General features: G+C 41.2%; 1 protein-coding gene across 1 annotated transcript in view; it reads right to left on the bottom strand.

The window, feature by feature from the left end:
- The window catches only part of MYO1D (myosin ID), a 412,141-nt gene that overhangs the window by 251,187 nt on the left and 138,954 nt on the right, over window positions 1-22,000 (bottom strand). The window contains exons 5-11 of the mRNA XM_043964054.1: window positions 20,487-20,540; window positions 17,486-17,581; window positions 16,625-16,741; window positions 15,185-15,388; window positions 10,698-10,843; window positions 10,495-10,609; window positions 4,859-5,029 (exon numbers count right to left, since the gene is read on the bottom strand). Coding sequence (XP_043819989.1) covers window positions 4,859-5,029; window positions 10,495-10,609; window positions 10,698-10,843; window positions 15,185-15,388; window positions 16,625-16,741; window positions 17,486-17,581; window positions 20,487-20,540 — 903 coding nt within the window. The remainder of the gene's footprint in view (window positions 1-4,858; window positions 5,030-10,494; window positions 10,610-10,697; window positions 10,844-15,184; window positions 15,389-16,624; window positions 16,742-17,485; window positions 17,582-20,486; window positions 20,541-22,000) is intronic.

Raw genomic sequence — 22,000 nt, 5'->3', positions numbered from 1 at the left:
CTTACCAGAGACCACCTGGACCCTCTGTCTCATCCTCTCCCATTTCTTTTGTAATTTGATGCCATTAATTAACTTATCTTCAATCTTTCTCTATTGACTACTTTTTTCTAAAGTTACCCTAAAAACCAAAACTCTAAAACTTCCCTTGACTTCACTAAGTGTCTCATCTCTTATTTCTTTTTCCAATCTGCTCCCTCTACTGCCAAACTTCTAGATGGTTGTATTTATATCCTCCGCACCTCGTACAATGCCTGTCACACATTAAGCATTTAATAAATTACTTGCTGCTTGATTGCTGTAGCTTTTAATTGGTCTCCCTGTCTCAAGTTTCTCATATTTTAATTCATCCTACGCAGAGCTGACAAAATGATTTTCCTAATACATAGCTCTGACCACATCATACTCTCTCCCCACTGCCTTCCATTCAGCAACTGCAATGTCTCCTTAGTAACAAATACAACAGCTAGCATTTATTTTATTTTATTTTCTGTGGGGCAATGAGGGTTAAGTGACTTGCCCAGGGTCACACAGCTAGTAAGTGTCAAGTGTCTGAGGCCAGATTTGAACTCAGGTACTCCTGAATCTAGGGCCAGTGCTTTATCCACTGCGCCACCTAGCTGTCCCCAAGAGCTAGCATTTATATGTGCTTTAAGGTTTGCAAAATGTTTTACGAATATATATATGTGTGTGTGTGTGTGTGTGTATATATATATATGTGTGTGTGTATATATATATATATATATATATATATATATATATATATATATATATATATATATATATATATATCACAACAACCTTGCGAGATAGTTGTTATTATGATCATTTTACAGATGAGGAAACGAAGGCAGGGTGTGGTCAAGTCACTTGCCCAAGGTCACACAGCCAGTGTCTGAGGTTGGATTCTAATTCAGGTTTTCTTGCTTCTTGGCTCAGAACCTAGGCATTGCACCACCTAGTTGCCTCCCTATTATTTCAAGGATCAAATATAAAATTCTCTTTTTTGCCATTTAAAGCCATTTACAAGTTGGGTCCCCTTGAGCGTTCCAGTCTTCTTGCACATTATTCCCCTCTTTGCATTCTATACTAAGCCTACGTCCTTCCCAGATGATCTATTTCCCATCTCCATGCTTTGGCACTGGCTGGCCCTCTATGCCCTCTTTATTCCTTCCTCTTGGAAACCCTGAATTCTTTCCAGACTCAGCCTCAAGCACCACTTCCCCATGTTCTCCTCTTCCCCACTGCTTTCTCCTCTAAGCTCACCCCTGTATATAACCCACATGTAGTCATTCAGCTACACATTGTCTCCCCCATTAGACTAGAAACTCCTTGAGAGTAAGGACTATTTTTATTTTCCCTTTGTATCTCCAGCACTTATAGTGACAAGCATAAAGTATATGTGCTTAATCAATGCTTCTTTATTGATTGAAAGAAAGGGCAATCTACAACCCTCCCTGGTTTCTATCCCTCACCCCTCGTCTGGGACTGCTCTTGCAAAAAAGTCACTCATGATCACTGATTTTCAAATCCAATTTTTCTAAGCCTTGTCCTCCTAGACCCCTCTGTATAATTTCCAATCCAATCCAATGCAATTCAACAAGCATTTATTAAGCATCTACTATGGGCAAATCACTTAAGCTCTCAGTGCCCCAGGCAGCTCTCTGAGCCAGTTGAAGAATAGCAAATGATCTGATTAGCTGAGTTTCCTCATTCAGAATTCCTTATGCCAAAATCATAGCCCTGAAATAAAAAAAACCAAGTGCAGGGCACTCTGCAAGGTGCTTGGGCTACAGACACAACAAAAAATCATCACCCAGTCTGCTGGGAGTTGGGCATGACATGTGACTATGATAACTGGAGGAGGGAGAGAGCTAACTATTGACTAACAGCATCACAGTTTACTCTGGTGGGCTTCCTTCTCCTTTCCCCTGTCTTTCAGGAAATTGTCCTTTCTTGGTTCTCTGGTCTGACTCCTCTCATTCTTCCTACCTGCTTAATACAAGCATTCCCATGATTCTGTCTTTGACCTTTTTCTCTTTTGTTCTCTTACTCTCTCCTTTAATGTTACCCATTTCTACTACTTTAACAATCTGCTTTCTGGGGAGGATCATGAAATTTTTATCTCTTGCCCTGATCTTTTCTGAGTTCTGAATTCAACATATCCAACAGGGCTAAATGTCATTTCTATCTGGATATACTACTAACACCTCAAACTCAGTATTTCTAAAACTGAAAAAAGTCTTCTTTTCCAGGAAACCTGTTTCTCTTCCTGATCTCTCAATCTCTCTCTCCCTCTCTCTCCCTCCCTCCCTCCAGAGATAATAACTAGCATTTAAATAGCACTTCAAGGTTTGCAAAACTCTTTATAAATGTTACCTCATTTGATCCTCACAATCTGATCCCCATTTTGCGATGAGGAAACTGAGGCCAAGTGACTTGTTCAGGGTCACACAGCTAATAAATTTCTGAAGCCACATTTGAACTCAGGTCTTTCTGACTCCAGGCCCAGTGCTCTATCTACTTAACCACCTAGCTAGGTGCCTCTGGTGAATGGCACCAAAATTTTTCCATTCATCCATCTTTGTAACCTCAGTCATTTTTATCCTTACCCTTTCCCTCTCTCCCTAAATTCATTTAGTTGCCATATTCTCTTAACTCTGTCTTCAAGATATCACTCACATCTATTCTCTCTTTGCCATTTCCATTATTCAGGCCATTAATTTCTGTCACCAGGACCACTGCTGTAGGCTCCTAATTGATTACCTAATCTCCAGTCTCTCCATCCAATTATGCATTATATATGATTATTAGATTCAGGAAGGGGGAAGAAAATTCAGATTTGGGATTTCCTTAGTGTAGCTAACTCTCAGGAAAGAAACCACTTCTACCAATGCAAATCTACAAATTATGGTCTTAGAAGAGTTGTCTAGGACAGTGGGGTCAAACTCAAATAGAAACAGGGGTCAATAAAATGTACACACCCAGGCACACATTGACTTAAAAGATCACATATTAGCATTATCTATGTTTTATTGTATTTTTATTTATTTTGTTAAATTTTTCCCAATTACATTTTCATCTGGTTTGGAGAATCTTGGGGGTATTCTAGGCCACTGGCCATGTGTTTGGTACCTCTGGTCTAGGGTACAGAGAAATTAATGACTTTTCCAGGGTCAACCATTCAGGATCTGTCATTGATGGAACTTGAACCCAGGTTTGCCTGGCTCTGAGGTTGTCACTTAAAGAAGAGAGACAGGGATCTCAGGGGAGTGAGAAGAATCAAGGATGATTCAGAGGTAATTTGCATCATAGAATGGTAGAACTGGTAACAAAAATAAGGAAGTCAAGAAAAGAAACAGGTTTTTAGAGGAAAAAGAAGCAGGTGTAACGATTGGAATGACACCACCTGCTGGAGACTTACTGTAGAAGAGTTCCGTCCATGAAGCGAAGGTCTTTGAGGCCAAGACCAGGAGTCTTTTCTTTGGCATCAGGAAGTGATGTTGGGTAGTGGGAGGAAGGAGGAAGAGACTGGCGCTCTGTCTGGGGCTCTTTCCTCTGGACTCTGGTGGAGAAGGGAGCTAGAAATGTGCTCTCCCTTTAATAGATAGGAATCTAGGCCTTTCTCTCTCTTTACCAAATTCTTATTCTCCTTAATAAATGCTTAAAAGTCTAACTCTTGCTAAAGCTTATCATTTATTGGTGACCAGACTAGCTAGAATTTCAGCCCTTAACACAGGAATTCTATTTTCCACACAGTGCTGACCCAGCCCAGCCTCACTGTGTTACTTGTCACACACAGCCTAAGACAGAAGAGGGCTTTTCTGGAACCCTTCTCATACTCCTCAGTGTCACTTCAAAAACACAGGAGAACAGCGCTCAAGCTGCATCACACAATGCCACAAACTACAAAACAACAATTTGTCCACATAACAAAGTGCAAACGTGCAGACAACGTGTATAGAAGATGCTTCTCTCCTCTGTGCTCAGGGAAGAAAAGGTCTTTTCCTCTTTGGAGGGGATACCTCTGATTTCAAGAAAGAAAGGATGCTTAGAACATTACAAGGATGGACAGTGTTGGAAATCCAACACATTTTGTGGCAGTTGGGACCAAATTTCACATCCCAGGAATACATCAAGGACATATGCTATTTTCATCACCGACACCACTATGGGATGCAGGAGGAAAAAAACCCCAAAAAACCAACGCCTCATCACATGGACGGGAAGTCCGCACCTATTGGTTATAAATTACATCATGATTTCTAAAGAACCCAGTGCACATTCCCGGATTCTGCAACACCGAGAAGGCGAGAGCTCCCTCTCCTGGATTTTCTGATGATTAATCAAGTAACAAATAAACCCAGAAAGAATTTATCTGTAGGATCAAGTCAAATAGTAGAAGTTTATAGACACCCAACTACCCTTGTAAAATGTATTAAGCCATTTAAAGTGGTCAACAACAGAGAATGTGTTCCTGCTTAAAAGAATGGAGAAAGGGCAGCTAGGTGGTCCAGTGGATAAAGCACCAGCCCTGGATTCAGGAGGACCTGAGTTCAAATCTGGCCTCAGATGCTTGACACTAGCTGTGGGAAAGTCACTTAACCCTCATTGCCTCCTCCCCAAAGAAATAATTTTAAAAGTACCCTAGAGTGCAGTGGATAGAGCACTGGCCCTGGAGTCAGGAGTACCCGAGTTCAAATGTGGCCTCAAACATTTAACACTTACTAGTTGTGTGACCCTGGGCAAGTCACTTAACAACAGTTGCCTCACTAAAAAAAAATTTTAAAAAATTTTTTTAAAGTACCCTAGAGAGCCAAAGGAAAAAAAAAAAGGAGAAAAATCTCATGAGGTGTGTTACCTTCCGGCTGGAGAAATGCGCGTGCTTGTTCAGCTTTGTGTTGAGGGCTTCCAGGAAGATTTCATCTGTCACTTTGCCCACATTCATACAGGCATCATCCAGGATGGCAATGATCCCTTTGTGCTGCTGTTCTACCAGGTCAACAATGATTTGATTGTTAAAATAATCAATCTGCAGAATACAAGAGAGTAGAGCAATTGATGGGTCTTCCCTGGCTTGGAGGAGGAAGAGAGGAAGAGGAAAGAGGCAGCTGGTGAGCCAATAAAGCATAAGCACAGACAAGCAAACAAATGGAGAAACAAAACAAAACAAAAACAATCTAAGTGGTAATGAAAGTACCTGGGAATTCATTTATAAAAATTTATGTTTACTTGACTACAACAATAACCCAAAAATCGTTACCCCTCTACCAAAGTCTGGTACCCAAATGAAGAGACTAAAAAAGTAGACTGTTAAAAACTATGGAGGTGGGGGCAGCTAGGTGGTGCAGTGGATAGAGCACTGGTCCTGGATTCAGGAGGACCTGAGTTCAAATCCGGCCTCAGACCCTTGACACTTACTAGTTGTGTGACCCTGGGCAAGTCACTTAATCCCAATCACCTCACCAAAAATAAATAAATAAATAAAAAGTAGCAGCAGTAGCAGCAGTAGCAGCAGCAGCATTTATAAAGGGCTACAGAAATCATTTAAAGGGCGATATAAAATGCCAGCTATTTTATTATTGTTGTTGTTGCTGTTGTTGTTAGTACTTACTCTCTGTCATGAGACTTTTGTGAATTCAATGAAATAATGGCTATCATGGAATTTAAAAAAACTATAGAATACTAGGGGCAGCTAGGTGGTGCAGTGGATAAAGCACCAGTCCTGGATTCAGGAGGACCTGAGTTCAAATTCGGGCTCAGACACTTGGCCCTTACTAGCTGTGTGACCCTGGGCAAATCACTTAACCCTCACTGCCCTGCCTCCCCCCCCATTAAATTGGAAAACTATAGAACACCACAACCATCAGATTATTATTATCATTATTATTTTCTTTATGAAGTACATAAATTGAAGTTTGTTACCTCCACCTTAGGAAAAAAAAAGGGCAGAGTACTCATCACAGGTAATGCTATCAGGGTACAGGCTTAGGGTTTCATAAATTTAATATGGAGCCTAAAAGCAAAAATGGATTTCAGCTTACAAGAAGAAGTTAGTCCAATTCATCCCACCTAAACTGGCAATGGGTGATTTTCAAGGGTAGATTTGTTCTAATTAAGTGCCCCATAAAAGATGTCTGCCGCAAGAATTTGCATCTCAAATTTTTCTTTTAACTAACTAGAAAGTAACTCCACTGAGTCAGGGACCCTGTGATGCAGGAAAGCCCATGGAGTGAACTGAAAAAGAAGACTTGTTTAAGTGGAAACCTTGGCCCAGGTAACAGAGGACCGGGGGATTCCCTTGGGGAAATGATGGTGAGAGGCAGAGTGGGGCAGAAGGGGAAGCAGCCCAGGGTTCTTATCCCAGCCCCTCTCTTCCAGCGACTGGCTGTGCAGCCTGGGCCAGTTCACGTCACCTCTCTCAGGGCCTCCTTTTTTGTCAGACAAGATGGCCTCTAAGGTCCTTCCTTCCAACTAGAAATCTATGATCACCGAGGACTTCGTAGTCGACAAAGCACTTTATTTCGCAGCAGGGTAGGGGGAAGCTGAAGTCCCGATCAGCTGAGCCTTCTCTAACCTACTTGAGGAACTACAAGATGAAAGAGGAAATGACAGAGACAATGAGGTATGTAGTTTATTGGCGCCATTTGGGAGCAATTGCATTAATGGCTTGTGAAACCTCAAGTGGCTCCCACTCACCTTGAGTGGTCTTTTCCCACATGACTTTCAGACCTTGATGGCCATTATAAAGAGATGTTCTTGGGTCTGCTGGATGGAATTAAAGGGCCACCAGCCATTAGCGAGCTGGAGGATGGATCAGCTATGACCTTGATGGCATTTAAAAAGCAAAGGCAAACAGAAAGGGGAGGGAAGTCAAGAGAGGAAGAGCCCAGCTCTTGAGGGGAAAATAATCCACTTTTTCCCTTGGGGTTTTCTGTATGCAGTAGAGTTGAAGTGTGTTAGGGAATCTCTCTCCCTCCTACTCTTTCTCCCCATTGGAAATGGCATCTTGTGGCAGAGCAGCTGGCTCAGTAGGAGATACCTTATTCAGCAGAGAACAAGCTGAAAGCCTCATTGAGCTTTGAAGAAAAGCATGTCCGGGGAGCCCAATGGAGTGAGCAGCAGAGATGCTGCACCCAGGGTTCCCCCTATGGGAGGACAGCATAAGAATACAAATCAGGCACAGTGCCAGAGCTGTGGGTTGCTTGGCCACATGAGATCCCTATGTGTGCTCTTTTCTGATGTGAGCATCCAATCTTTTGGGGGGGCGTTGTTTTGTTTTGTTTTGTTTTTTTGGCGGGGCAATGAGGGTTAAGTGACTTGCTCAGGGTCACACAGCTAGAAAGTGTCAAGTGTCTGAGGCTGGATTTGAACTCAAGTCCTCCTAAATCCAGGGCCAGTGCTTTATCCACTACACCACCTAGCTGCCCCTGAGCATCCAATCTTTTAACAACAATGGTTATATTTGTGAAAAAATGTGCCCCAGGGTTATGGGAAGAATCTTTTGTGACTATGGTTCATACTTCACCCTTTCAGTGTGTGTCAAGATAATGGAATGTGGTAGATGAGGGGATTTAGCAGATACTCAGGGGCTGACCTGGAGATTGATCTAAACTGATTGAATTGGGTGAGAGCGACTGACTGCCTCTGCCTTGAGTTAATTGTGTCCTGTGGCTGACTACTGAAGGTAGTAAATGCATTAATGGGGGCTTGTGAACTCTAGTTTCAAAAATGTGGATCTACAGAGTACCTTGAACTTGGGTTACATAGTTGACATTTGAAGAACCTAACCCGAGAGTGGGAGTTGTGGTAGAAGCCCTGAAAGAGGTGCTCTACGTACATGATCTCATTGCATCCTCAAAACAACCTTCTGAGGTGGATATCACACCTATTATCATAACTTTATGGATAAAGAGAATAAGAGGGGGCAGCTAGGTGGCACTGCAATACATAAAGCACTGGCCCTGGATTCAGGAGGACCTGAGTTCAAATCAAGCCTTGAGTTCAAATTTGACACCTGACACTTACTAGCTGTGTGACCCTGGGCAAGTCACTTAACCCTTGCTGCCCCACAACAAAAAAATTTAATTTAATTTAAAAAGAAAATAAGAGAAAAGTTGTTTGGCATGATTGTGGGCACACAGCTAGTAAGTGTCAGAAGAGGGATTGGAATTCCAGGTTAACATAAAATAACAAATACACTATACTACAGTGTCTTTTTATACAATGAAAGACAAAAACCAGTACTCTGGTTCATACTGGATTAAAGTCTATGATCAACTGATATAAACATGCTAACTATATGTAGAGAATATAAGGTTGTAAGTCAACAACATTTGTTAAATGCCTAGCCAGGGATTTAATCTATCACTATAAAAATATCTCCAGAATTCTTCATATCAAACTAACACAAAGGGTTTTGCTTAGGTATTGTCCTGGTAAATTAAAAAAAAACAGAGACCCTAATGAATACATAGACAAGCTGGGCATTGTGGTGTGCGCCCATAAACCTTAGCACCAGGAAGGCTGAGGATGGTGTCTCTCTTGAGCTTGGGAGTTCCGAGCCATTACGGGCAGTCTGCATTGTTTGAGGTGAGCCCTTGGGGAAGCACATGGGAGGGGGAACTAATTTGTCTAAAGACCCAGGTCAGAAATGGAACAGGTCAAAGATCCTAAGACAATCAGAGGGAGATTGGACCAAGGAGAGTGGCCCCTGACCTTCTGCTGGGCAAGACATGAATACCCCGGCTTAAATATATACAAGACTGTGAGGTAGTACAGTGGATATGATGCTGGAGTCAGAGTCAGGGAGATCTGACTGCAAATGTGGCCTTAGACGTTTACTACCTGAAGGACCTTGGGCAAGTCATCTAACTGCTATCTGCCTCAGTTTCATCTATGAAATCGGGATAATAATAGCACCTACCTCCCAAGCTTATTGTGAAGATAAAATGAGCTAATATCTATAAGGTACTCTGCAAACTTTAAAACACTATAAAATTATCATCAGCGTCATTATTCTATATACGACGTGTCCCAAAACTCTTAGTACAGGTTTTAAGCTTATTAAATTTAAGTTTCTGTATGCATGTATAAAGGGTAGTTGGGTGGTAGAGTGATAGAGCCCTGGGCTTGGAATCTAGAAGACTCATCTCTGTGACTTCAAATCCAGTGTCAGACATTTATTAGCTGATTCTGGGCAAGTCACTTAACCCTGTTTTCCAGAGCTAGAGGAGGAAATAGCAAATTACTCCAGTATCTCTGCAAAGAAAACCTCAAATGGGGTCACAGAGTTGGACATGACTGAAAAACGGCTAAACAAAAACAAAGACTTATATACATACACATACATGCACATATATATATGCCTATATGTCTCTCTCTCTATATATATATATATGTACACACATATATGCATGTTTATATATCTAGTGTCCCAAAAGTCTTAGTACAATTTTAAGCTTAATTTCTGCTTCATTTTCTAATATAGGTCAGTTCTCCCTTCCTTAGGCAATCCCCCCCTCATCCTTTGCTTTTCTCCCCAAGCCTAAGCAAAGGGGCAGGAGCTTAAGCCAGTCAAACTCCCTGGAGATGAGGAAGAAGGCACCGTGTCAATCCTTTTGGATAACTGGCCCACCACTAGGTAAGTTACACTCTCCAGGGCCTATGGATGATCCATGTAGTTGGGGGAGGGACTTTAGGGGTCATAACAAGGGGGAAGTGATTGGCTACAGTCACACCACTTGGAAATGCAGAGCCAGGATTCAAATATAGATCAACTAGCCCATCCTGATCCTGCTTAGGCATGTTCTTGACATCCCCCTGCCCGCCAGGGATTGGCTAATCTTTACTTGAAGAGATCCCCCAGTGAGAGAGAAACTACCACCCATCCTCCAGACATTCTATTCAGGGATGTGCTAGAGTCAGCTGGAACAGACTTGCCAGAGCTGATTATCAAATATTCATGGTGAGCAGGGACACCTTGGAAATATGGCAAACCTACAAATCTGGACTTGATTTATTGTTTTATCTATTTATCCTCTACATGGATGCCAAACTTAGTACAGGCAGCCCATTACATCTCAGAACTCCTGAGCCCAAGTTCAAGAATAAAACCGCACTAAGACTTTTGGGACACGATGCATGTATGTTTATATTTAATAATATTGACAAAATGGAATTCCTCTCTCATGAACTTGATAACAAACTATATTTAGATGCCATAGCAGGAGGGACAATCAAAGAGCAAAGTTATGTCTTTAGGTACATGGTTACAGTTTTAAATTACATAATAACCAGTAGGTCTCAAAATGGGGTACCGGACCAGTTTTAATTAGTTGAAAGCAAGTTTGACCTAGTGAGCTGGAGCCCCCTTTTGCAGGTGTATTTTGGCCCTTATCTTTGGCAGGGTCTGTGTATTTCTTGGATGGGAATGACTGGATAGCCAGAGAACAATAGCTCGCATCCTATGAGCCCTTTCTGCCACCGCTCACTTACGTGCTTCCAAGGAATCCCTTCCCGTTGGTATTCCTCCTGCTCTTGCTTCAGAACCAGCTGAATGAAGAGCTGCTGCAGCTTCTCATTGCAGTAATTGATGCAGAACTGCTCAAAGCTGCAAGACAGATGAAGGCCACGAGTTACTTTTCATGGCATCAAACACCTGAATCACAATCTAATGCCCTGCCGCTTATGTGACTCACCTGTTGTTGTCAAAGATCTCAAAGCCATAGATGTCCAAGACCCCAATAACTGTGTTCTTCCCGTGGATGATGGTGTCATAGTTCTTTACCTCAATCACATCATTGAGGCGGGTAACAATCCAGCAAAAAAGACGCTCATATATCGCCTGGCGAAAAAAATAAAGGTCACTTCTTGTTCTGGGTAGTTGTCTTTTTGCATCAAAAATGGCAAAACTAAACCTTGTCCACAGTCCTTTTGTAGCTCACTGTACTCTCGAGTGTATATGAGGTTGCATGGCTTTTAAAATCCTTCGGAGCCTGACCCTTTCTGATCTTTCCTGCCTTCTTACAGCTTTCTTCCCTCCACATTCTCCATGTGCCTTCCTGCTGTTTATTTCAAGTCACAATGACACTCCACGTTCCTCATGCTTGGAATGCCTTCCCATCTACACTATATAAATTTGTGTTATAGAATTGCCTGCCATCTTGTCTCCCCCATTAGAAGCTCTTCTAAGGCAGGAAATGTTTTTGTCTTTCTTTGTAGCTCAGTGCATTAGCACATTTTTAACAGTACATAGTAACCCCTTAGTAAATGCTTGATCACATTTCAGTTGTTTCAGTTTTTTCAGACTCTTCACGATCCCATTTGGGACTTTGTTGGCAAAGGCACTGGAGTGGTTTGCCATTTCTTCCTTCAGCTCATTTTCCAAATGAGGAAACTGAGGCAAACAGGACTTGCCCAGGGTCACACAGTTAATTAAGTGTCTTAGGTCACATTTGAACTCAGGTCCTCCTGACTCCAGGGCCAATTCTCTATCCACTATATTACCCACAAAGAAGAACTCTATCTGTGCATCCCAGGGTTCAGGTCTCATTTCTGACACATGCTTGCCATGTGATCCTTGGCAAATCACTTAATATTTCTGTCTTTATTTATAAAATGAGGTGTTGGACTTGATGATCTCTAAGGTTCATTATAGTTTTTTTTGGTTTTTTGCAGGGCAATGGGGGTTAAGTGACTTGCCCAGGGTCACACAGCCAGTAAGTTTCAAGTGTCTAAGGCCGGATTTGAACTCAGGAACTCCTGAATCCAGGGCCAGTGCTTTATCCACTGCGCCACCTAGCCGCCCCCCATTATAGTTTTTAATCTATGTTCTCATGAACTCTCAGATTAGAGAACTCCCTCTCCTAATTCAGGCCATTAACTTCTCTACCATTTTTAGGCTTAGAGAATTTCCTAGAGGTTAAGTGACTTGCCTACGGTCACAGAGCCAGAGTCTGTCAGAGACAGAACTGGAATCCAGGTCTTCCTGGTCACAAGGCCAGTTCTCTTTGTCTGCCTCTTAGTCTCTCTTCTTGGGTTGGGCAATCGGGGAAGGTGGTCATGTGGCTCTGGATTTGTTGAGATTAAGGAAAGAAGTTGAATGTGGAGGCCAAGTTACTGTATTGGTTTTTTTGTTTTTGTTTTTGTTTTTAGTGAGGCAATTGGGGTTAAGTGACTTGCCCAGGGTCACACAGCCAGTAAGTGTCAAGTGTCTGAGGCCGGATCCGAACTCAGGTACTCCTGAATCCAGGGCCAGCGCTCCATCCACTGCGCCATCTAGCTGCCCCTGTGTTGGTTTGAAGGAGGTGTTTAGGAGTGACACATAAGCAGTCCCCAACAGTTTATAGAAGGACTAAAAACCTCAATTAGTGTGGAAAGCAGAAAGGGAACTGCAGGACTCAAAAAGGGTATATGTCCCAAATTTCCCCAAAATGAAAAAGACCAACATCTGAAAGTCATTGAATTTGACTTTGATTCCTAGGAAAATTCTGGACCAGACTACTAAAGAGATGGCTCATGAAAATCTAGAAAAGGCTGTCAGGATGACAGAGAATGAGCATGACTTCACCAAGAACAGGTCACATCAGACTAACTTGACTTCCTTTTTTGGAGGATTTAGTCTACGAGTAGATCAGGCAAATGCTACAGATAGAGTTTACTTAGATTTTTTAGTAAAGCGTTTGATAAAGTATCGCATGTAATTCTCTGGGACAAAGAACTAGATGATAATACAATTAACTAGATAGATTTGGAACTGGATGACTGGCCAAATTTCAAGAATAATCATTAATAGTTCAATGTTAACTTGGCAGGAAGTCTCCAGTGGAATGCCCCAGGGATCTCTGCTGGGTCTTGGGCTATTTAACATTTTTATTAGTAATGGCAGGTAATGGCAGAGTCAACATGATGCTGAAATATCCAGCTGATATTTAGGAGGGATTATGAATGCCTTGGATGACAGAGTCAGGATCCAAACAGATCCTGACACAAATGTCCTACTTTAGATGACAAGCAACGTAAGGAGGTGAATTGATCTCAGAGGCATTTATAGCACTTGGTGGGATGTATTTCATTGCTGAAATATGGGTCTGAATGTATATACCTTATTTAAAAAAACAGGGTATGTAAAAGGATATGTATTCATCCATACCTATATTTTAGTCATGGGTAACATCCCACCAAGTCTTGGAAATAACTGTGTAATCAATTTGGGGAGAAGGTGAAGCTTCAGCCAGTGTAGCCTCTGGGCTGAATCTATTAAGATGAAATTCACTAGGGATGAATGTAAAGCTACACACCTGGGTTCAAAAAATTCCTTTCACAAGCATAGGATGGAGCATGGTAAGGCAATGGTTTGCTGGAAAAAGATCTGGCGGTTTTAGTGAACCACAAGCTGAATATGAGCAGCAGTGTGCTGGGGCAACCAACAAAGCTAATTTGATCTTGGGCTGTATTTAGAGTTTTAGCTTCTGGGAACAAGAACACAACAGTTCCTTTGTACTCTCTCCTAGGGTGACCATATTTGGAGTGCTATGTCCAGTTCTGGGCACCATAGTTTAAAAGGGGATTGACAAGACAGAAAGTATCCAGAGAAGAGCAATCAAGATGTGAAACAAGGGGCTTACACTAGATGGTCTCTGAGGTCCCTTCCTGCTCTAGGGGCAGGATCTGATGACTTTGTCATAATAAGATTAAACCAGTAGAAATTGTATTCGCTTATTTGTGAATAGAGGTAATATTTGAGTAAGAGTAAATGAATATAATATAACAGAAACCAATCAATCAATCAATCAATAAACATTTATTAAGGACCTACTAGATGCCAGGCACTGTGCTAAGAGCTGAATCAGATGATGTGGGTGGCTAATTCTCCAAACTCAAGTTCAGCCCTTTCTCAGATGCCTTAAGGGGGATAATGTCAAGGAGAATGTCAATAAACGAGTTTGTTTTTATGAAATGAAGTAGTGCAGGTAAAATTCGATTTTAACAAATTCCACAGGGAACAAAAAATTTGAAAAAAATTCTGCTAGAATTTTTGTTATGAGTCCAGGGATACAGTAGCATCTTGGACCACAAGGAATTTGTCAGCTGCCATTTGTGGGTGTAGAATTTTTATAAGTCATCAGCCAGACTCTAGGATGGCAAAGACTATAGCTATACTCTGTATTTCCTCCCTCTTAAGCACAGTGCTCTGCACGCAGTAGGGTCATATAAATGTTTCTTGAATGAATGGATGGTTACAATTATATTCTTTTTTTTTTTTTTAGTGAGGCGATTGGGGTTAAGCGACTTGCCCAGGGTCACATAGCTAGTTATTAAGTGTCTGAGGCTGGATTTGAACTCAGGTACTCCTGAATCCAGGGCTGGTGCTCTATCCACTGTGCCTTCTAGATGCCCCACAATTATATTCTTAATCTACAGAAATTGAACCTTAATTTAAGAAATTTAGTGGAGTTATTTAAATAAGAGAAAGAGGGAAATTTGATAATATGTCCCTTTTCCTTTCCAAGTTCCTGGACTTTTCTAGTAGTTACATTGTGGGTTTTCTTTTCTTTCTTTTTTTCTTTTTTTTTTTTTTAGGTGGAATGTTTTTTGTAGGGAGCAACATATATTTAAACTTGGGAGGAGTAAAGGGTAATGGCTGATTTGGGGCTTTTCTCTCTTCTCCCCTTCTACAGTCTCAATGCATAAGCAAATACTTCTACTATAAAGAAGCAATGTTGGGGCAGCTAGGTGGCGCAGTGGATAGAGCACCGGCCCCAGATTCAGGAGGACCTGAGTTCAAATCCGGCCTCAGACACTTAATACTTACTAGCTGTGTGACCCTGGGCAAGTCACTTAACCCCCATTGCCTCACTAAAAAAAAAAAAAGAAGAAGAAGCAATGTTACAGGGCTAGGGAAAGCAATTGTTTTGCTCAATTGCTCAATGTGGAGAATAAATTGTCATCTTATTGGCAAGGCACTAGATGGTCTCTGGGCTATAAGGGCATGTGTTGTCATATGAAAATGGTGGGCTTACATGGGAATATTTTTCACTGTAGTGGAGTTTTCTCAACACAAGGGGGCCAGGAAAATTATCAGCTCAATCTCCAAGATCCCTAAATCACTTCCAGAATAACTTACCAGTATTATTCTAACTAAGGTTAGTCCAAATGAGGTCCATAGAGAGGCAATTGGAATTACCTTTGCAAAAGCATCTCGGCCATAGCTGGCTTCTTGTTCAGTGTGCTGCTTGTCAATGATATCCCGTCCTGTCGCCACTGTCCGGTAAAGCAGGGCTTTCTCCACTAAATCAGACTTAGTTGAGAGCAATTCCGCGATGACAGACACAACTTTTCCATTTTCAATCAGAGTTACATCACCGTCCATTATGAATTTTAAATTTCCCTGTTGAACAGTATGTATAGCACCTCAAAAGAGACAACTGACACTGTTTTGGGAAGCAATTTGTCATTCTAAATTTTAAGTTGAGTCAATTCTGTCTTAGTATTAGTCTAAATATTTTTGTTCAGTTGTTTCTGAATCTTCATGACCCCATTTGAGGTGTTGTTGGCAGAAATTCTAAAGGGATTTGTCATTTCCTTCTCCAGTTCATTTTACAGATGAGGAAACTGAGGCAAACAGGGTTAAGTGACTTACGCAGGGTCACACAGGTAGGAAGTGTCTGAAGCTGGTTTTGAACTCAGGAAGATAAAGTCTATGATCCATGGGGTCACAAAGATTCAGGCACGACTGAACAATAACTATCTTATTGCCTTCCTTATTATCATGTTGTAGTTTTCAGTCTGGTCGCTAGATGGCAGGAAGAAGCAGGCAGCAAGAACAAACTAACCAGTGATGGTAGGTAAGAAACAATGGGAAATAATGAAAGCAGAGATAGAAGGCTCAGGCACAGGAAGGAGTTGGAGGGCTTGGAGAAAGGCAGAAGAGGGCTGATGCCTAATGAGGTTTCCCATTGACAATGCAACATTATGTATGATTGAGCTCTTTAATCAACTAAAGATATATGACAAAATAAAAGGTGTCATACAAAGCCATGATGAAGTCATAGCCACATGTTGCCTTTAAAATGTGAGTAGAAATACAAAGGGATTCAGACATCCAGCTTTGGAAGCCTTTGATGATTGTCAAAGGCTTTCTTACAAATAAGACTGTGCTTTGCATTTAGAAAATGAATAATAGACAAAGCACATGAATTGTCATTATATAGCGAGGAATAAAGAATTCATATTTTTATGTGTTATCAGAAAAGAACCACCCAAAGTCATGAGGAAAGAGATGGCACCCAAAGCTTTTAACGTACTCAAATTTGGGGGGGTTGATACTTTAAAAACATAAGAGTATGCAGGTTTCAGCTGAAAATTGGCAAATCTTTAAAAAGGCTAAAATCATGTTTTCTAATCTATAGGACTGGAGGAAAAGCCAGAATTACAGTATAAATGTCATTGCAGACATTTTAATGGAAGCCACATGGCTGTGGAGAAGACAACAAGCATGCTTGTTTCTTCAAAAATCTGAGAACATCTATTTTTCCAAATCAAATTACTTTGGAGAACTATCCAGTAGAGCCAAGCCCTCCTGGAATATTGCATTGTAGGCACACATTGGGGGTATCCTACTCACCAAATGGAGGATCGTAGCCAGAATTTTATAAACGGTTTGAATCTCTTCCTGTTTGAAACCGATCACTTTCATGGCATCTTCTACCCCTTTGAAATCTGCAGCATCATTGATGGAAGACTGAGAACAAAAACCCAAGGCACAAGTCAGGCAGGTTTGTAATTCAAAGATCCAAACACCCTGCTTGTGAACCTGAGTCCAAAATTCACCCCATGTCTTAGCCCTATGAAACAAATGATGGGAGGGGCAGGTGTCTCCCTCAATCAAAATGACAGGATTAGACTGGAGAAAACCAAGGATATATCGAGATAATGAAAGAGATTAAAAGTAACAGGAGCTGTTTAACTTGAAGAGGAGAAGGCTACAGGTTGGCTTAATTGCCAGTTTTTTAAAACCCAATTTAGAATGGAGCAGTTGTCTTCACTGTCCTTATAAAACAGGAGAGGACGTGAGCTTAATGTAAGAGATGTTTCAGGTGGGCAAAGAAAGAACCCACTGATCAACATAGTTATCAATTACTATTATAGACCAAGAAAAAAGTTATGGGATCCCTCTCCATGGAGGTTTTTAAAAATAGAATAGGTGGGCAGCTAGGTGGCGCAGTGGATAGAGCACCGGCCCTGGAGTCAGGAGGACCTGAGTTCAAATTCGACCTCAGACACTTAACACTTACTAGCTGTGTGACCCTGGGCAAGTCACTTAACCCCAATTGCCCCACTTAAAAAAAATAGAATAGGCAACCATCTCTCTTGAGTGGTTTCCACATTTACACATTACCTGAATTCTGGAGACTGGACCAAAGAGTACCTTGAGGTCCCTTTTGATCCAGTTCTATTAGAACAATCTCAATCAATAAAACCTCACCTTTAGCTGAGCTCCTCCACGGATGTAGTTGTATGACGAGAGGCCCTTCTGGAGATGCAGAGAACGCAGCAACTGCTCAGAACTCCCTTGAAGCAACTGGCAAAAGTTTAAATGGGAATGAACATCAAAAACTGAAATGGGGCTGGAGACAAGCAGTGCCCTGGTTTAGTGCTGTTTTTACTTTCAGTCATTTCCTGGGCTTCACGCATTCTAGATAATACAGGCAGCTTTCCAACAATGCCCTTCTGCTGATCCCCTTCTCCCCATGGGGCACAGCACCTTGTATACCAGACCTCTATAGACCATGATCTCCTACTTAGGGGAATTAACATTCTCATTTTTGGAACACTCTCCTGGGGCTGACTCACAGACTGGTGAATGTGTGGATCCAAATAGCTGACCCCCTATATCTAGCTGCTTTAGAGATTAGTTATCTACCCAGGGCATCTTGTCATTTACCCTGTGGCCATATCTGCCATACTTCCTCATTGCCTCTCATACTCACTTTCTACCTTTGTTCTGAGAAGAATCAAATCAGTTAGTCAACAAACATTTATTAATCAGTTAGTATGGGCCAGGCACTGTGCTAAGTGCTGAGGATGAAGGGGGGAAAAGAAAAGACAAAAACATGATCCCTGCCCTCGGGGAGCTTCTGTTCAAACACGTCCCACCACTAACACAACTCTCCTTTGGCTCCACTCACCATCTCTGGCCACCACTCCCCTATGTGCACTCTCATTTTGGTATGAAAATATTTTGAGGACAAGTACTGTTTCACTTTTGTAGTTTATATACATGTATGTATGTAAATGCATATACATATATCTGCATATATCTACATATATCTATATCTATACACATATAAATACACACATATTTACTCATATATCCCAGTTCCTGGCCTGAGGCACAATATTTTTTCCTCATTCCTTCATTCCTGTTTTTAGACTCAGAGAAAAACAGCTTTGATGTTTTCTATTATAGAGAATATTATACAACTGTGGTATAAATAATCTGACCTCAAGACCACAGTAAAAATGTCTCATTTCTAACATGGCTCTTTGGAAACAGATCAGATCCTTTGGAATATTCTCATTTTTCAGGAAGCAAGTGTTTTTTTGTTTGTTTTTGCAGGGTAATAAGGGCTAAGTGACTTGCCCAGGTTCACACAGGTAGTAAGTGTTAGGTATCTGATCCAGATTTGAACTCAGGTCCTTCTGAATCCAGGGCCAGTGCTTTATCCACTGGGCCACCTAGCTGCTCCCCCTAGGGAAAAAGTGTTTTGAAATTGAAGGCAAGGTCCTTCTTTCACTTGCCATGGAAATAAAGGCATCAGAAGGCCAAGTCATATGCTGAGTGATACCCAAAATAAAGAACTTCCCATTCCTACTCCTGTCATTTTACATGGCAAAAAGCTCTTCTACCAAGAAGTTAAGCGGTCCTCACCTGAGGCATTTATGAAAAATACCAAGGAAAGATGGGGCACTCTGCATTATATGGTTATGCATATTATCCTGAAGCCATGGGAAAAAAACCAAAACAAACAAAATGACCCCAACCCAGGCCAAAGATATGAAAAACAAAGGGAACTTTCAACAAAAGCCCAAATGCAATACAGCTAACCCATAATATATGGGGCAGATGCAGCCTAGAAAAGTCTTTAAAACTAAATTCTGCATATTGCACCTGACACATAATAAGCACTTATGTGTATGGCCATAGAAAACACTTAATAAATGATTGTTGACTTGACATGGTTCTACATCTGTTTGTTGTCTTTTTAATAGTCATGCAAAATATTGCATAATGCATTGTTACAGGTGTTACTTGCTTTGGTGGGGACTACCTTGCTCTACTGAGTGAGGGATGGGAAGAGGCAGTAGTGTCCCTTAATACTAACTATTGCACCTACTATAGAGGGCTGTAGTGACAACCGAATGAGTTACAAAGTGTCCCTCTCAATCAAAGGGATCTAACTGTCATATACTGTTGCTGTTGTTGGGGCTGGCAGGTGGCACAGGGGATAAACACACAAATCTGAACTCAGTCATTTCCTAGCTATGTGACCCTGGGCAAGTCACTTAACCTCTGTCTGTTTCCTCATCTGTAAAGTGGGGATGATAATAGCACCTACCTCCCGGGGTTGTTGTGAGGATCCTATGAGATAATAACTGTAAAATGCTTAGCATAATGCCTGGCACACAGTAAGTGCTATATAAATGTTAATTATTATCATTATTATTTTTTACAAAAAAATTATATTGTCCCTTTTTACATTTTATCCTATGCACAAAGTCTTTCCCAACTCTTCTCAGCTGCTAATGCCATCCCCTTTCAGATTTTCTTCATCTACCCTATATACATCTCATATGTCTCTCTCATTTGAATGTATATTCCTTATAGGCAGGGGCTGGTTCTTATTTCCTATTTTAATTTTGACCTTTCTCTGTATCCTCATAACTTAGCACAGTGCTTGGCACAAAGCAGGTACTTAACAAATACTTCTTGAATGGAAAGATGAACTGTCACGGTATTTTCGTTTAAAGAAAGGAGTCATATTTTTACAGAGATGGGTCAGATGCATTCAAACATCTAGATTTTTACTAATTTCATTGCCATTTCTAGATGCTTCAATTACTGTGATTGCTGCCTTTCCAACAGCCATTTTAGGAATGGCTAAATTTGCTGTTTTATAAATTCACTAATAATAAAATTCTTGAGTTTCCAGAAAACATAGAATCTGTCAGCCTTTTATTCTACAGTAATAGAAACCACTGGTTTTACCCTTCATGTCTTTAAATTTCATTGGTTGCCCTGCCCATGGCAATGAGATATGGAATGTTTATCCAAGTGGAGCAATGCCTCTGGTGAAATACTCATGAGATTACCTAATACCACCACCCCCCCCCCTCCAAAAGCCCAGAGGAAGCAGGAAAGAACATATTTTTTCTTGCATAACAAAATAAACAATTACCTATTTGTTCAACAAGGAAAAACTAACCTGGTAGAAGGAATGAAAGCTTCTTTCTCCGGGCTGCTGCACAATCACTCGAGACTAAGAAAAACACACATATTCTCAGATACGTTAAAATGGTTATTTCCTGAGTGTCAACCTCTAGTAGTACAGGGGATTTTTTTTTAATTGCTCTGAGAATCCTATCTGTATTTCTACCAAATCTCCACAAGGCTTCCTAGTTTAATATCTATTTGGGACTTGATCCTTCCTAAGGATAAGTTGTCTGATCAATTTCTCATTCCTAAAGGCAGGGGACCCTAAACTTTAGGGGATGCAAAACTACTGTGTTCCTCACCCCAAGTTTTAAGATTGCCTTGGGAAATGGGATAAGAAGGGTCCTTAAGTAGAAAGAGATCCTTTCCTTAAAAGTCAAGGGAAGGGGCAGCTAGGTGGTGCAGTGGATAGAGCACCAGCCCTGGAGTCAGGAGTACCTGAGTTCAAATCTGACCTCAGACACTTGACACTTACTAGCTGTTTGACCCTGGGCAAGTCACTTAACCCCAATTGCCTCACTTAAAAAAAAAGTCAAGGGAAAGGAATAGCCAAAAGGTCAGATTACCACATGCCCATCCCAACACCCTGTATTTCAAGGAACAGAAGTCACAGGCCTAGAATCAAGCTGTTATCTACAAAGGATCAGAGTGGCTCAAGATGAAAAAAAAATCCTAAAGAAATGATGGCCAGATTATGGTTTTAGGTGCGTGCATCTTCAGAAGGATTTTCTGTTTTTTTGTTTTGTTTTTTTTTGGTGAGGCAATTGGGGTTAAGTGACTTGCCCAGGGTCACACAGCTAGTAAGTGTTAAGTGTCTGAGGCTGGATTTGAACTCAGGTACTCCTGAATCCAGGGCCGAGTGCTTTATCCACTGCGCCATCTAGCTGCCCTGGATTTTCTGTTTTTAATGTATATATAAGGCCAATTGGAAATCCTAGGAAACCCTTTGGAAAATACAGTGATAATACTCTGTCTTTTATGTCCTCAAGGGAGTCTGATAATGCAGCTGTGCCCCATCTGGCAGAGATTCAATCTAGACAAAATGGCGATTATGTTAGTATGGAGTGAAGCAGGAAACTTCTAAGGGAATGTGCTGGGGGATCATTTTCCACCTTAATCTGAAAGAAGACATCAGGAATGCTAGCACCTTACCCTCCTAGTCCTTGTCACTTTATTTCAGAGCATAATTCAACACAGTGAGATAGGTCTATAAAGTGTTATTTGATCTATAAAATCAGAGCAGTAGAGTATATGATTTTCAGGCTCTATGATATCTTTTTCCCTGGCAATCAAGACTGATTTAGCTACCTTGGCTGACAATTTCCCCCAAAGGAGGCTTCATACAGTCTTTTGCAAATTTGGCACTTAGAGTCACATGGATGGAGCAGGATGTAACATATTCTCAGTTTTTACTAAATACAAAACAGTGAGTGTCAGGACTAAGGTTTTGTTCCCTTCCCCCTCACTCCCCAAGTAAGCCAATAAACAATAGTGAATAAATGGAAA

This window comes from Dromiciops gliroides, chromosome 4, assembly GCF_019393635.1.
Source record: "Dromiciops gliroides isolate mDroGli1 chromosome 4, mDroGli1.pri, whole genome shotgun sequence".
In the NCBI taxonomy this organism is placed as follows: Eukaryota; Metazoa; Chordata; class Mammalia; order Microbiotheria; family Microbiotheriidae; genus Dromiciops; species Dromiciops gliroides.
The sequence above is the reverse complement of the archived record's forward strand: the minus strand, read 5'-3'. Positions and strand labels throughout refer to the sequence as shown.